The sequence below is a fragment of the Canis lupus genome, chromosome 7 (assembly GCF_011100685.1).
Source record: "Canis lupus familiaris isolate Mischka breed German Shepherd chromosome 7, alternate assembly UU_Cfam_GSD_1.0, whole genome shotgun sequence".
In the NCBI taxonomy this organism is placed as follows: domain Eukaryota; kingdom Metazoa; phylum Chordata; class Mammalia; order Carnivora; family Canidae; genus Canis; species Canis lupus.
Genome location: NC_049228.1, coordinates 58,402,326 through 58,417,574, shown reverse-complemented (window position 1 = coordinate 58,417,574; position 15,249 = coordinate 58,402,326). Strand labels below are relative to the sequence as shown.

At 36.0% G+C, this 15,249-nt stretch overlaps 1 protein-coding gene across 2 annotated transcripts in view; it reads right to left on the bottom strand.

Annotated features, from left to right (window-relative positions):
- The window catches only part of DSC3 (desmocollin 3), a 49,572-nt gene that overhangs the window by 21,182 nt on the left and 13,141 nt on the right, over positions 1-15,249 (bottom strand). For both annotated transcript variants that reach the window (XM_038543611.1, XM_038543612.1), the window contains exons 4-9: positions 14,736-14,855; positions 11,581-11,736; positions 10,190-10,334; positions 6,757-6,923; positions 3,642-3,776; positions 3,067-3,252 (exon numbers count right to left, since the gene is read on the bottom strand). In XM_038543611.1, the coding sequence (XP_038399539.1) occupies positions 3,067-3,252; positions 3,642-3,776; positions 6,757-6,923; positions 10,190-10,334; positions 11,581-11,736; positions 14,736-14,855 (909 nt within the window). The remainder of the gene's footprint in view (positions 1-3,066; positions 3,253-3,641; positions 3,777-6,756; positions 6,924-10,189; positions 10,335-11,580; positions 11,737-14,735; positions 14,856-15,249) is intronic.

The window sequence follows — 15,249 nt, the reverse complement described above, 5'->3', positions numbered from 1 at the left end:
CTATCTATGTGAACTGGGGCAGGTGACTTCACTTCTTTCTACTTAGCCTCCTCATCTGGAAATGGGAAGAATGAGAGGAACAACCACACGGTTGTTAGAAAGGTTAAAAATAAATCTTTTGAATCTAGCATTTTTTGTTTTGTTTACAATTTCAGAATGTGGGAAAAGAAACAAAATAAATTATTTTTATAAGCCAAGTCAAATACCAATATAAAAACTTAATAGGAATTGTGCAAAAGAAGAAAATTATAAGTATCTTTATAAGTTGTAAAATGGGGATAATAATAATATCTTATCCTAAAGAGGATGCAACAATTAGTTATAAACTACATAAGGTACTTATGTCATTCCCTTGACATGAAAGGTGATCAGTACTTGATAATTGCTTTTAAAATTCTGAAAAAATTTCCTAGATATAAGAACTAGGATGTAATTATAAAATATAAGTGCAACTATCTTCTGTTTAAAGATAATGGGAATAAATGTACATAAATTTTATGGTGGGGATTTTCTTTATTCTTCATATGTGAAATTAACTTAAGCTGAACCAAAGACAAAAAAGTAAAGTATCACCATATAATTGCTCTCCCTACTGGGGAATCCTGAGATGGTAACCAGAAGTTGTTCATCAAAAATAAAACAGATTGCGGGGGGGAGGGGCAGCCCGGGTGGCTCAGCGGTTTAGTGCCGCCTTTGGCCCAGGGCCTGATCCTGGAGACCCAGGATCGAGTCCCAAGTCGGGTTCCCTGCATGGGGCCTGCTTCTCCCTCCGCCTGTGTCTCTGCCTCTCTCTCCTCTCTCTGTGTCTCTCATGAATAAATAAATAAAATCTTTAAAAAATAATAATAAAAATAAAACATGTTTATTAGTCACCCAGAGTGGGAAATATTCTAGGATATTATAGGCTATAATTTCTGAAAATATTTGGAAACATTTTTCTTAATGTGATCAACATTCTTTGAGGGAAAAAAATCCACTCTGAATATGAAAAAATGGAATGTACTACATTTTTTTAGAATATATTCTTTTGAGAAAGTTTATTAAAATTCATTTTGTATTGCTTTAAAAAAACTCAAAAAATTTAATTCCCAGTGTTACTTAAATTTTGCCTTCCAAAGCAAGATGAAATCACTGAGATTTAAAAAATAATAATAATAGGACTTTAATAATGGACTTGAATGAGAGAGAAGTGAGGATTAGTCTTCTAATCAAGCAGCAGATACAGAACGCTCTAAAAGGTCTGAGCTTGGGTCTTTGACTTGAGCTACTGCAGTTGGCATAATCTTTCCATCTTAGAATTCAAACTACTCCTTTGACTTCCTTCTAGAAAGAAGTTAAGATGGCGGTGAGGGGGGCAAAAGAGGTGTCCAGGAGAAATCTTTTACAGAGTATCTGTTGCCAAACACATCAAAATTGATGCCTGACTACATAGGTATGCCTAACTTTGCAAATTGATGCATAGCTGCACTTTTCATAAGAATTATACACCACAGACCTTTAGCCTACCCAACTTCAGCTGCAGCTTGGTGGACACTCCCCCATTTATGCTGATAGACTCACATCTCAAGCACACAAAGATTCAGCTCTCCACATTCAAAGTCTCTCCAAAGCCAGAGTGCTCTCCCCCTAGCAGACACAGCCAAGCCAGAAGTGCAGGAAGAGCTGAGGTTCCCTTAAGGCAGCCTTCCACCAATGAGGCATGGGTATCAATGGAGTTGATGGATAAATGTTCCAGGTACCACTTTTCGAGGAGATAATTCCGAAGTACATTCTACGTGGTTTATTGTATGACTGAACACCAGAGGGGACTAGGTCAATAATGCAGACTTGATTGGCTTTTCATTCTTTCCTGTCTTTTCCATTTTTACTCTGGCTTCCTGGAATCCACTTCCTAAATAATTCCTTTCATTGAGGTACTTGTCTTGGGTTCTGCTTTCTGGAGAGTCCAAATAAGACTGGATTGAGGTGTACCAATGAAGAGGAACAATGATCAGTATCATCTGCTTATTTCTTTTCCTACTATTATCAGTTAAAAGTTTCATTTTTCTTAAGTAGTTGGTTTTAGTATTCAATTTGAGCATATCATATTAGAGAAAACTGAAATAGAAGTTTAATGTTGAGAGTAATTGGAACAAATACATTTGACTATTCACATCCAAGTAGAACTTGCCAAGTCTTATTATGTAATCTCTGGAAATTTTTACAGAGCAAATAATTATAACTAGATATTTATGTATCAAAGTCTCCACATTGTTGTTGGCAGGAAAACTTCCTTTATTCAATGGATGACTGCTTCACCTGTCCATAGGACATTTCCTCTCTTATTCTGGGTTACGTAGTAAAACCAAGGGTCCTTCCCAAATAGGGCCTTTTCTGCCCTCATAACCTGGACCCTAGAATAAAACAATGCAACCAAAAATATAATATACGGGATAAAGAGTCAGCTCCTTCAGTGCTGTCTGATATAACACTATATTTCACCCTCAATTATCACCTATAAAAGATCAGATACAACCAGGCATATATTCCAGAGAAAGAGAGAGAGAGAAAGAGAGAGAAGATTATGGGCTTCTAAATTATGTCATGCAAGGAATAAAGGAATTAGGAATATTTATCCTAGAGAAGATAAGTTTCAAATGAAAATAGCAATCTTTTCAAACGAATTCTAGTTCTTCCATTAGCGATGGAACCTAGACCATTAAAGGCAGAATCCAGCCATGGAATATATATATGGAGAATAATTTGGGGAATATATATATATGGAGAATAATTTGGGCACGGTAGAAATAAGGACTTGTGAGAATGAGAGCTCTCCAAATATGGAATCAGCTGCCAATGGAGATACAGAGATCCTTAGAACTAAGAATGTTCAAGCATAAGCTAGGTGACTAATGACTGGCAGCAAAATTATAGAAGAAAGACTGCATTAGATGGGAACAATTGGACTAAACAAAGCTCTATTCCAACTTGTGGAGTCTTTGATCTGAAACTATTTAGTTGATTAAACCATTAGGTGAACAGAACTTGTTAGCTTGCCAAGTTGTCAATTATTCATTATTACTGTACCTTTACAACATACAAGACACCTTCATTAGTCTCTTTGTCTGTGCTGATTTTGAAATGTTCATTTTCATTGCCCTTCAAAATGGTAAAATTGGCTCTCCAATTGGCAGTGTTAATTAAATCCTTATCTTCTATAGGTATTCGTAAGATCTCCACATTGTACGCATTTTCCTCTACTGATGCTTCATACTGAAACAGAAAGAACTCATTAAAAACTTACTTTATAAAGAGAACTTCTACAAAGAAAGCAAAATATTTTTTCCACTCCAAGAGTATTGGTTCTTACACTTTTTATCTAGTTTATTTTAAAGCCATAAATCACAAGTACTGTCTCATTAAGGGTTATCTTTGAAATGAAAGAACTTCATTATAAATGAGGGCAAATGTTGTTTGTCTTTAACAAGAAGGAGATAATATAAATACTACAATGAATAAGTAAAAGAAATTTCTATGTCAGCCATTTAATTTTATTTATAAAATAAACATACATACCTCAAAGTATGGGATGTATTTTATTAATTCATATTAAATAACCAATCCTGGTTAACAAGAGATAGATTTTGAAACTGTGCACTTACAGTATTTTGTTTGAAAGTAGGTGCGTTGTCATTTGAATCTTTTACCGTTATGATGCAAGTTGATGTACCCACCAATCCAAAATTCTGACCATCCATGTCTTGTACTTTCATTATCAGTGAGTACTTATCTACAGTCTGAAAACAAAACAAGTATTTAATTAGTCTCAAAAACATTTGCTTTGACTCACAAATGAATTTTTTTAAGATTTTATTTATCTATTAATGAAAGGCACAGAGAGAGAGAGAGAGAGAGAGAAGCACAGACACAGGCTGAGAGAGAAGCAGGCTCCATGCAGGGAGCCTGATGCGAGACTCAATCCTTGACTCCAGGATCACGCCCTGAGCCAATGGCAGGTGCTAAACCGCTGAGCCACCCAGGGATCTCCACAAATGAAATTTCAATTGTACCCTCTTCTATTTATGTGTATCCATGCTTTTATTTGATTCTATATTTGCATACTATTTTAAGAATTTGGTAGACAGGGAGAAGCCAAAAGGGTAAACAGGTTAAATTACAAAGAACCATACTAAGAATTTAGATTTATATGTTAAGTAGCAGGTAATAAGGAAAAGTTTTATGGGAGTCATGGGGGGGGGCAGAAAATAAGAACACCTAAGTGTTAAAAAGAAGTTTCTTAAAGAAGATTTACCATAATTTGCAGTAAACTGAGCTGAAAGTCAAAGAAATCAGTTAAAGAACTCTTGAAATGGTGTGAGACAGGTGATGCAAATCTGACACAATGGCCATGAGGACACAGAGAAAGGGTAACAGGCAAGTTCCCTGGGCGTTAACATTTAATAAGATATGATGGTAGATTCTATATAAAATGTAAGAGAAAAGACAGAGCTGAGAATGATGCTTAGCCATCCTATTTGAATAGGCAGAGGATGTATTATCAATCATTGCAGCAAATGCAGAAGGAGAGCTAGTTCTCTGAGGAAGTGAACACTAGCAAAATTAGGAAGCAGGGCCAAAAGGAATGACTTGTGTTTTGGATATACTGGATTGTATGTGCCCATGGCAAATCTAAGGAGAAAGGTTCAGAAGGCACTTGGATGTTTGGCCCCATACTACAAGAGAGTTCATAGCCAGAAATACCAATCTGGGGGTCATTAGTATGTAGATGGTGGTTGAAATTACAGCAGGAATCAGATTATCTAGAAGAGGTTAAAGGATGAGGAGAGCTGAAGATTTAAGAACAGCAGCATTTCAAGCATGGGGAAGTAAGACTAGGAAACGACACAAAAAAAAAGAAAGACCAGAGAAACAGGAACAGAACCAAGGAAGAGATGAGTTTTAGTTAAGTGCCAACAATAGACAGAGGCTTCAGGCAACAGGTGAATGTGGCAATTAAGAGGTCACTATTGACTTCAGTGAAGAGAGTTTTTGCAAATGGTAGGGTGATGATGAAATGAACTCATTATGTTATGACACAATTACCTGTGTTGCCCTTCTCTTCTATTTTTTAAGCCACTCCTTTTGTTTTTGCTTTTTTTACTTTTCTCCATTTTCAACTTCGTATTTCTTCCTCCAGCGTTCATTTTCCCCATCCCCCTTCCACATTGGCAACAAATATTCCCACCCTGAAATGCTCCTCTTTTAGGCTCACTCACTGATATCTTTCTTTCTCTTCCTCTAAATACACTGAGTGTTTTGTTTTGCTTTTTTATCTCCCTTGTTCATTTATTTCCTGTGTTGTCCCCACAACACATTTTGTGGTTGTTCCTTGAAAAATCCTGTTGACTTTTTTTGATCAGGAAAACAGACATGGGGACACCTGAGTGGCTCAGTGGTTGAGCATCTGCTTTCTGCTCAGGGCATGATCCTGGAGTCCTGGGATCAAGTCCCATATCGTGCTCCCCATGCGGATGGGGAGCTTCTCCCTCTGCTTGTGTCTCTGCCCCTCTCTCTCTGTATCTCTCATGAATAAAAGGAATAAAATCTTAAAAAAAACAAAAAGAAAAGAGATGTGGGTCTGACCACAAATCTGTACAAGTTGTGTATTCTCAAAGTATTTAATTTTTCTAAGCCTCATTTGTCAGTGTGTAAAAAATGAGGGAAAATGCTTGTTTTCATTTGATTAACTACATACTCTACCTATTGCACATATACAAAAACATGCTCATACAGGCCCTCTCTCAACCTCTGCCATTTATTATTACCATCATGTGCTTTCTCACCTAAAATATCCTGACCACACAAATAAAAAAAATGACAAATAAAACCTTTGTACAAATTTTTATCCCTTTTTATGGGTTCTCATCATCTTTTCCTTTTCTTTGGCATCAAATTCCATGGATTTCTTCTGTACATTATTTCTCCAAGTCATATTGATCCCTTTATTTGTGTTATTCTAGTTGCAGTGGGAACCACTGAAGTGTTCTAAAAGAGCTATTTTGTACACATGAAATTGATTAATCTGCCTCAGTCAATAGTTCAGGGCTCTGAGTTAAACATAGGCTGACAAAAAAGAGCAACAATAATAAAAATTAGGAGATTCAGTGCATTAATTTGACTTAGGTGAGTCAATCAATCTTTCTGTCATGTTTGTCCTCTATAGATTGGATGGAATACCCATCTAGTCAAACGAGGAAATTATATAGACCAAATACAATTATGCATAAAGAATTTGAACATACCTGACAATATTCTAGTACTATCATCCAAACAGTGTTATAGATTTTGTAATAATTCATCAACTCATTCATTCCTGATAAAAAACACATATCAATAATAACTAAATAGGGATCAGGGTATGATCTGAACTCTGAAACAAGGAAATTAATTGTCCTACATGAGAACTGAAGCCTTTACTGAACTGGAATCAACTAGCCACATGTAAGAATAGAATAATATTTAACAATAGCAACTTTCATAAGAAATATATATTGTTCCCATTCCTTCTAAACACCAATCTTTAAAAAATAATAATAAAATAAAAAATAAATTTTTTTTTAAAAAACAATAGGTAATATTACCAGAAGTCTTATTGTCTTACATCTAAATAAAATAAAGTAAAATAGAAATGCCTAAGATTAAAGGAGAGCAAACTACAGTAAATGGGGTATGGGTCTCAGCTCCAGAAAAATGATGTTCTATGGAATGGAAAGCTACCTCTCTGTCCAAATAATGAGTGACTGTGGTGATGACACCTGTGCTGGGATGCACAGAGAAGAGCCCAGGGGATCTAGGGGTCTGCTCCAAAATGCTGTACTTCAGGCGTGTATGCATCGTGTCCGGTTCATCTCTGTCTGTGGCACAAACCACTCCCACTGTAGTACCTACATGTTTAAAAAAAAAAAAAAAAAGAGTCTTTAATTTCCAGAAGTGCAAAACACAGTTAGGAGTATTACATTTTACAAATTTTAAAAGATTTTATTTATTTATTCATGAGAGACACATAGAGAGAAGCAGAGACATAGGCAGAGAGAGAAGTAGGCTCCCTGCAGAGAGCCTGATGTGAGACTTGATCCCAGAACCTCAGGGTCACAACCTGAGCCAAAGGTAGACACTCAACCACTGAGCCTCCCAGGCACCCCTATTTTTCAAATTTTAACAATGACAGTGGCAATATAATTTTAAATGTTATTTCTTCTCAGAGGTGTTCCATCTTTAGATAGCATCAATGAAGAAGACTTCAAATTTATAATTTAAAACACTATGATACTGGGAATCAAGGTACACCTTTACTTTGCTCACTGTTAAGAATGTCTGATACTGGGGCACCTGGGTGGCTTAGTTGGCTAAGCATCTGCCTTCAGCTCAGGTCCTAATCCTAGGGTCCTGGGATGGAGCCCTTTGTCAGGCTCCCTGCTTAGCAGGGAGCATGCTTCTCCCTCTCCCTCTGCCCCTCTCTGCTCATGTAAGCACTCTCTCTCTCTCTCTCTCTCTCTCTCTATCTCTCTGTCAAATAAATAGATAAACAAATAAATAAGTCCTTAAAAAATGTTTGATAGTAAATCCTAAAAACTTATTTAAATGGCAATCAAGAATAATTACAATACATATTTCCAGACACAAACTACAATAACAAACCTAGCTGGTTCCTAAGTAAATCAGATTTTTTAACTTAATTTCTGATTAATAGGTAAATCAAGACTGAGTTGGGGTATAACTGAATAAATGATCAAGTTGACCTTTCGTAGTCTAGTCTCCACTCTCTAATGGTTTTTGCTAGTCTCTCTTTCACCCACTTAGTATCCATACCCCACTGCTCTCAGCCCCACTTAATCCTCAAGAAAAGTTTTCAGACGATTCACCCTCCAGGGAGAATTTAAGTCAGCTGTTTCTTCAGGTGAAACTATTAATATTTGTCATCTGTATGGAATATAAGATCATTGCTCTGGTAAAGGATTATAGGTATCAAAGAGTACAAATAGGTGGTATTATATAGTGTAAGGACAATGTTCCAGTGCCCATGAAAATGTCATCCATAGATCCACTTTGCCTATGGCCCTGTAAGGCCAGCCTGAGAAGCAACACATATACAAACTCACACACACATATGTTTATATATTTGTTGAAATACTGTATTTAAAGGAAATAAAAACCAATTAATGCAAGAAAATATTAGTTTTAAATAATTTTTCACCATAACATGTCTTTAATATATGTATATATGTATGTGTGTAAATAAATGAATATATGTACACACATATATATAAAAAGAAAGAGAGAATGTCCAATTAGATATTTATAACTAATGACAAGATTTTTGCAGACATGAATATGAAGACATGAAGACATGAAGACATGAATATGAAGACATGAAGTAATCATGTAATGGTAAGAAAACAAATGATATTCATCTATGTTCGCATAAAAAAAGTTACCGATCTTTGTAAGGCAGAGTATCTTCTTTCTGAAATTTTACCAACAGGACACAAACATTATTTTAAATCTCTGGATAAGAATGGCTTTACTTATCACAGAAAATCTTCCTAAAATCTTGACTTCAGAACCTTTTATGAGTGCTATACTTAAATGTTAGTTGAGCACCCTTTGTCCAAACTTCTGTGTGTGAGTTATGGCAAATTCAAGCACACCTAGTAGTCCAGAGTATCACAGCCCAAACTGGTCTGAACCTTCTTACATGGAATGCTTCCAGTGCCTCCGGTTAGTCAGGCCATCAAAGTATTTGCCCTGGATTATTGTCTGTCACGATCACAGAGAACAGAATCCTCAAGAAAGACTTTAAAACCAATGATCTCTCTTTGAAAAAAAGAAAAGTTGTACAAGAGTCATAGTCGCTGTGAAGCTAAAAATATTATAGGTCATCTAATGCAATTAACTCCTTTTACAGGCCAGGGAACTCAAAGGGACTGCCACCATTTCCCACAGTGAATTAATAACAGACCCCGAATCAAAAACTAGGTTTCTTAAACTCCAAATGCACAACTTTTATTTTTTTAATTGTACCATATGAGTAATAAAGAGGCTAACATCTCTCACATCAAATCATCAATGTCAAATATAAAGGGGAATAGCAGATATTAAAATCTAGTGAAGATCTAAGTAACTACTAGAAACTTTAATAAGCAAGTGACCAAAACCATCCTTTATGAATGAGTTCACATTCTTTCAACTTTATGTGAATGGTTATTTTCCATTTTTTTAAGTCTTAGAAGACATCATGTATGCCACCATTTTAAGGGCCAACTAACCTGAACACTTGGTTTTCCAAGTGTCTGAACAAGTGTGATGTTCCTAAATTTATCCCTGTATTCATTCTAAATTGGAAGCAGTAAAGTGGTAGTTTTAAGAAAAAAAAAAATAATACAAATAAGAGCTTTAAAAAAATTACGTTTTCAGTAATTTTGTTTAATACCTCTCTAAAGAAAACCTAATAAAAATATCAGTATTGATTTTAATTTTATTGTAATTCTATTCTGTATGTCCTCTCTAAGAGATGAGAACAGTGACAAACCCACAAAATGATAGAGTATATAAACTAAATATAATTCAAAGCTTGAAAACCTGTTACCTGCTTGTATAATTAATTGGTATCATATTGACAACACCAAATTCCTGTAATAATCTGTAGGTTATATTCTGTTTGGACATGATAGGATAAGTGTATTCTGGTAAATAAATACTGACTGGTTCAATATCATCAGGATAATCTGGTCTTAGGCATAAAAAGTCCAATGTCTCAAAAAATGTACATAAACATACTTACCATAATACATTTTATTTTTGAAAGTTTCCTTACCATAAAGTATGAAAGGAAAAGGCCTCTATGAGTCTAGTAAGGATAGATTTAACTAAATGGAAGTTCTGAGCTTCTTTACCTCAAAAAGTAGCTTTAAGAAAACTGAAAAGTGACAATACACTGTGAAAATATTTGCAGTGTGACAACAAGTTAGTATCCTTAATATGTAAAAAGCATTTTTTAAGTAGATTTTAAAAAAACCAGTTAAGAGCAAGATAAACACCAAGGAAAGTGAAAACAAAGGAAATGAATATACATTTCCTAGAAGAAAAAATACAAATAACAAAAAAAAGGAAAACACATGCAAAAAAGTTCAATTTAAAAAAATGGTCTTACCAAGTTTGCTACTTTCTGGAACTTCAAAATTATAAATAGCTTCTGTGAAAATAGGGTGGTTGTCATTTTCATCCTCCACTCTGATGGGCAGTGGAAGAGGTAAGTCTGCTGAATACCCATCTGCAGTTGAGGCATAAGCAATCAACTGGAAAACAGGAAAAAGCAAGACCAGTAGTCGATTGATATTAGATTTTAGCAAGAGGGAACTCTGTGTTTCATCTGCTACCCTCTTTGAAAATCTTTTCAGTAATCGACCACTTAAAATTTCTATTCAATTATTTTTAATCATCAAAGCATCAAATTGAAAAATACTGAAAACACAGTAAGAGGCATCCAGCATTTGGTAGAAATGGCTACACTTCAAATAAAACTCCAGAGTACAGTAAAGTCAGAGACAACTCTGTCCATTAGACTCAGATTATAGACTTATTCTCTCCATAATCAGAAAGCTATATTGGGGAGAATAATTAAACTCACTGCAATTGGAAAGATCCCTACTACATCATCTACTTAGAGCCATGATTCTCCATCCTGTAACTAACAAGCCCTTTTAATTGTTTTACCTCATAGATCACATATTTGTAAGAGATTTTTCTAACAAAACACGTTTACCAGTTTCTGCATTGCCAATTAATCAAAGGGCAATGTAATGGCAAATAGAATGTACTTCTATTCAGCATGTGATTACAACACCAAGTTGAAAATTTTCCACTCAAAATCAATGAAATGTCATGTGGTAAACATCAGTCACATTTGCTGACCAGCATTTTTTCCTTCTTCTAAGAAGAGAATCCCTCTTTCTTATGGAGAAACATCACCCCCCTGTACCACTGGGATGACCACATGACCCCAGAGAATCTACCATATTACACTGAAAACTGAGTTACTCCTCATTGACCATAAGCTAGCTTATCCATTTCAGAAGGCTGGCTTATTGACCTTGTTTGGGTTTGGTCTCCCACTTTTGTTTCCTTATTTAGTTCTCAGACATGATCAGAGGATCACACAAATGGAAGGAAGAACAACAACAAAAACAACAAAAATTAAAGAAAAAACCCAGAGCAGAAGAGGGAAGAAGACCCATCTAATCAATGGTGGCTACATCCTGGAAAAAAATATAGCATGACCAGAGAGAGAAAGTACCTCATAAACAAAACTAACTCCTGGAAATGTACTAGAATTTACATACAAATGCAAATAAACCTCTCTGCTTCATTTTAGGCGTATCTAACAGAAGTTAAGATAAAGAGCAGATCAAATATTCCAAAATAGCACAATCTATTTCCTTTGAGTCTAAGAAAAGAATGTAAGAATATAGGAAAGAGTACATGGAGTAGCAAAGGAAACATAGCTTAATCATTTAAAATCATGTATATCAATAAAGCTCCTACATCAAAAACATCATATTCTTCACGGTCCACAGGCCGGGTACAATACAGATTTCCAGTGTCTCTTTCTATGAAAAATAAATTTAAAGGTTCTTGGTCAACTCCACGCCCACTTATTGAGTAGAAGATAGTATAGTTCTGTGCTGCATCAGATTGAACCTAAAAGGAAAAGAATATATATGTAAAAATTTTAAGTTAAAATCTGTTAAAATGCTATTTTTTTAAAATGTAGCTTATGCATTTATAGTTTTTTTTAAATTTTACTAAAGAGCCTTTAGTAAAATTACAATCACATTTATCACTTCATCAACACCCAAAACAATAAGGAGCATTTGGCAAAAGATTTTTTTAAACTGCTCAGATTTAAAGAAAATATGTTCAACAGAAAGAGTAACCAAAGGAAATGTAATTAAAAACAATAAACCATAATTTCCCATCTAGAGATTTGGCAAAGATACAAAAGAACAATAATACCCATTGTTAGCAGGACCCATGTCATGTGGGACTCTCATATACTGGTAAAGGAAATACTAATTTGAATGTTCCTTAGGGAGGAAAACTGGCAAAAATTAAAAGAATGACACAGAAGAATAAACAAGGAAGGCTCTTCCTGGCCTAGGAAACAAAGTTTTGCCTGGAGTGTTCAAGGAGCAGTAAAGAGGCCACTGTGGTTGGAGCAGAGAAAGCTAGCAGGCAAGAAGTAGGAGATGAGGCCACATCATGTAAGTGATTCCAATGGTGTTGACTATTCCCTGTAGTCAGGTGGGAATCCATTGAAAATTGAGACAAGAGTAATATATGTAACTGATATTTTAAAATGATAATACTTGGTGTTTTGTTAAGACTAAAAATGGGTGGATGGGTAAGCAAAATGCAGAAGACCATTAGTTACTGCAAGAATTCATGGCAGCAGTAGAGGTGCTGAGAAATGCTTAGATTCTGGATATAATTTGAAGGTACAGCCAACAGGATTTGCTGATGGGTTGGATGTGTGCTATGAAGATGACATTATGTCAGAGAGTGCGAGTATCTCCTAATATCTACTCTTCCCATGTTCCTTTGTATTAGAATTTATAGCTGAGTGCATGATTGCCCAAAAGAAAGACATTTCTCAGGTTCCTTTACAATTAGGTATGGCACATGAAAAGACCGGGTCAATGGGATATGAGCAAAAATTATATATGCAAGATCTAGACTGTACCCTGGAAAGTGAAGGAATGTGTTCCTCCATTTGGACACAACAATGAGCCATCTTAAACCTGCAGAGATGGCTAAACTAAAAAAGAAAGAAGTCTAGGTCCTTGGTGATTTTTCAAATTAGAATCTCTTTACCAGCTCCTACTTTCACAGAACATAAATAAATCTCTTGTCATGCTTAAGCCACTCAGTGGCACTTTGGTTACTAATGAATTAGTGGCTACCCCATCATGGAGAAAACATGTCCCTTGGTTATGGATTCTGGAGCGTAGCCTGGATTCACTCTTGAAAGTTCAACTAAAGTTTGTTTCTTCAGTCCCTCCAACAATTCTGTAAACTACTTATACACTGTAATAAATCTCCATCTGTTAACTACTTACAAGTATGTTCTCCACAAGCAAAACCTTACCTAACAAACTCTAATACTCCACAACTGAAAGAATGGAGGTGTCATTAACTGGGACAGGAGGATGTGTTTAAGAGAAAATCCACAAACTTTTGGTGCTGCGTATGTCAAGTTTGAAATGTCCATTAAGTTTCCAAGTAGAAATATTAATTAGGAAGTCTGTTCCAGAAATATGAGGTCTTAAGTCTCCAACAGACAACAGTACTTAAAGCTATGAGACTGGATGCAATTACCACTAGAGTGAATATAAATAAACAAGAGACAAGATTCATGGGCTGAGCCCAGAACTCTGTCCAAAGTTTGGAGGGGGTAGGCACATAGCAATGAGGAAGAGCCAGCAAAACAGCCTACAAGTGGCCAGTGAGGTAAGCAGAAAACTAGGTGAGTGGCGTCTTACAAGCCAGTGAAGAAAGTATTGGGAGAAGGAGGGAAGGGTCAGCTATGTCAAATGTACACATGTCAAGGAAGTAAGGACTGAGATATAGTGACTGGCTTAGCAAGGCACAGGCTAAAATTAGTTATGATCCATACAACTCCGGAAATCGGGAATCGTTTCTTAATATGCCTCCAGAGTGGTTAAAGTACAAAATTTGAAAAGAAGAAAAAAGGTATACCACTGAAGTATGAAAGTATGAAATATGAAAGAAACTGAAAGGATAGTTAAAAACATTAACAAGAAGGGGTCAGTCACACCACTGGAATGAAACCTCAAGTACAGTGATAGAAAAAGGCAAGCAAGCAACCAGAGCCCTACCTCAACAACTGCTTTCAGTGTCTATGTTCCATTTAGATCTTTATGCAAAGTAAACCTGACCTGGTTAAAAATTTCTCCTGGTTTTTAGGAAACAGTTAAATTCTCTAACAGGACACACATGGCCCGTTATGGTTTGACCTCTACTTGCCTCTTGTGCCTCATCTCCCTGCCCCAACCCCCATCATACCCAGGAGGACTAAGCTACCCAGGGGGGCTGCTAAGGTGTTCGCCTTCACCTCTGTACCTCCCTCTTCTTCTTATACAATTATCTACATGAACAACACTTCGCCATCCTTTAGGTCCTAGCTCAGATGTCTCCTCCTCAAAGTCTTTTCTTGATTTGTACCACACTTCATCCCAGAACTTGGTGCTGATCCCATGAATTCTCAGATCACCCAAATCATCTCTAATACAGCACCTATCTCTCAGTATCAGAACTGTGTGCCTACCTCTGTCTTCCTTACTAGGCTGATGACGTACATGAGAGTCAGGGTATGGCTAAATTTATTTCTAGTGTTGTACTTTGAGCAGTGCCTCTGATGGGACATAGTAGGTGCTCAATAGCCAGCTGCTAAATGAATGAATAAAGTCATAAAGATAATTTAAAGGATAATTTCCTTCTCAAATTATTAGTAGTAGTTTTTTAGTGATTTTCTCATTTTACTCACTTTTATTATACTTCCTGAATATCTTCAATCAAATCTCTTTCTTTTTAAATGTCTAAAGAGTTATGAAACCTGGACAAAAACAAAATCTAGGAATTAAAACACACCCAATCAAAAGAAAGATTGTAAAACCTACTTGTTGAAGAAATAATGGGAATGGGCCCAATGAATTCTCTAGCATTGAGCAGGGAATAGGAGCCCATCTCCTCTTGGAACGCCTGAGAACGGCTTCTTTAGTATGTCTTTTCCTCAGCACCTGAATTTAGAGAAAGAAAATTAAATAAATAAAAGCACCCCAGCAGACTTTATCTGAAAAGAAGTGGACAGTCCATAAAGCTCATGCCTCCCTGGAGGCTCAGTCTGGGGAGTTTCCACACTGAAGCTACAGGCCAAATAATAAGGTCTTTTTGATTAGATGGGGAAGAAAGAATGTAGTCACATTTTAAAGGTTTCATACTGAAGAATTTCATTTTGTATACTTTTCTAACCTGACCAAAATTTCAGGTGAGGAAAATCATCACTGCACTCTTAGATTTTCTTCTTTCCTTCATAGAGATAGGGAACACGTCCTCTTTAGAACACTCTAAAGACAGCCTGTTCTTTCTACTAAAACCTCATGCTCTCAGGAGAACCAGAGCAAGAAAAGGCAT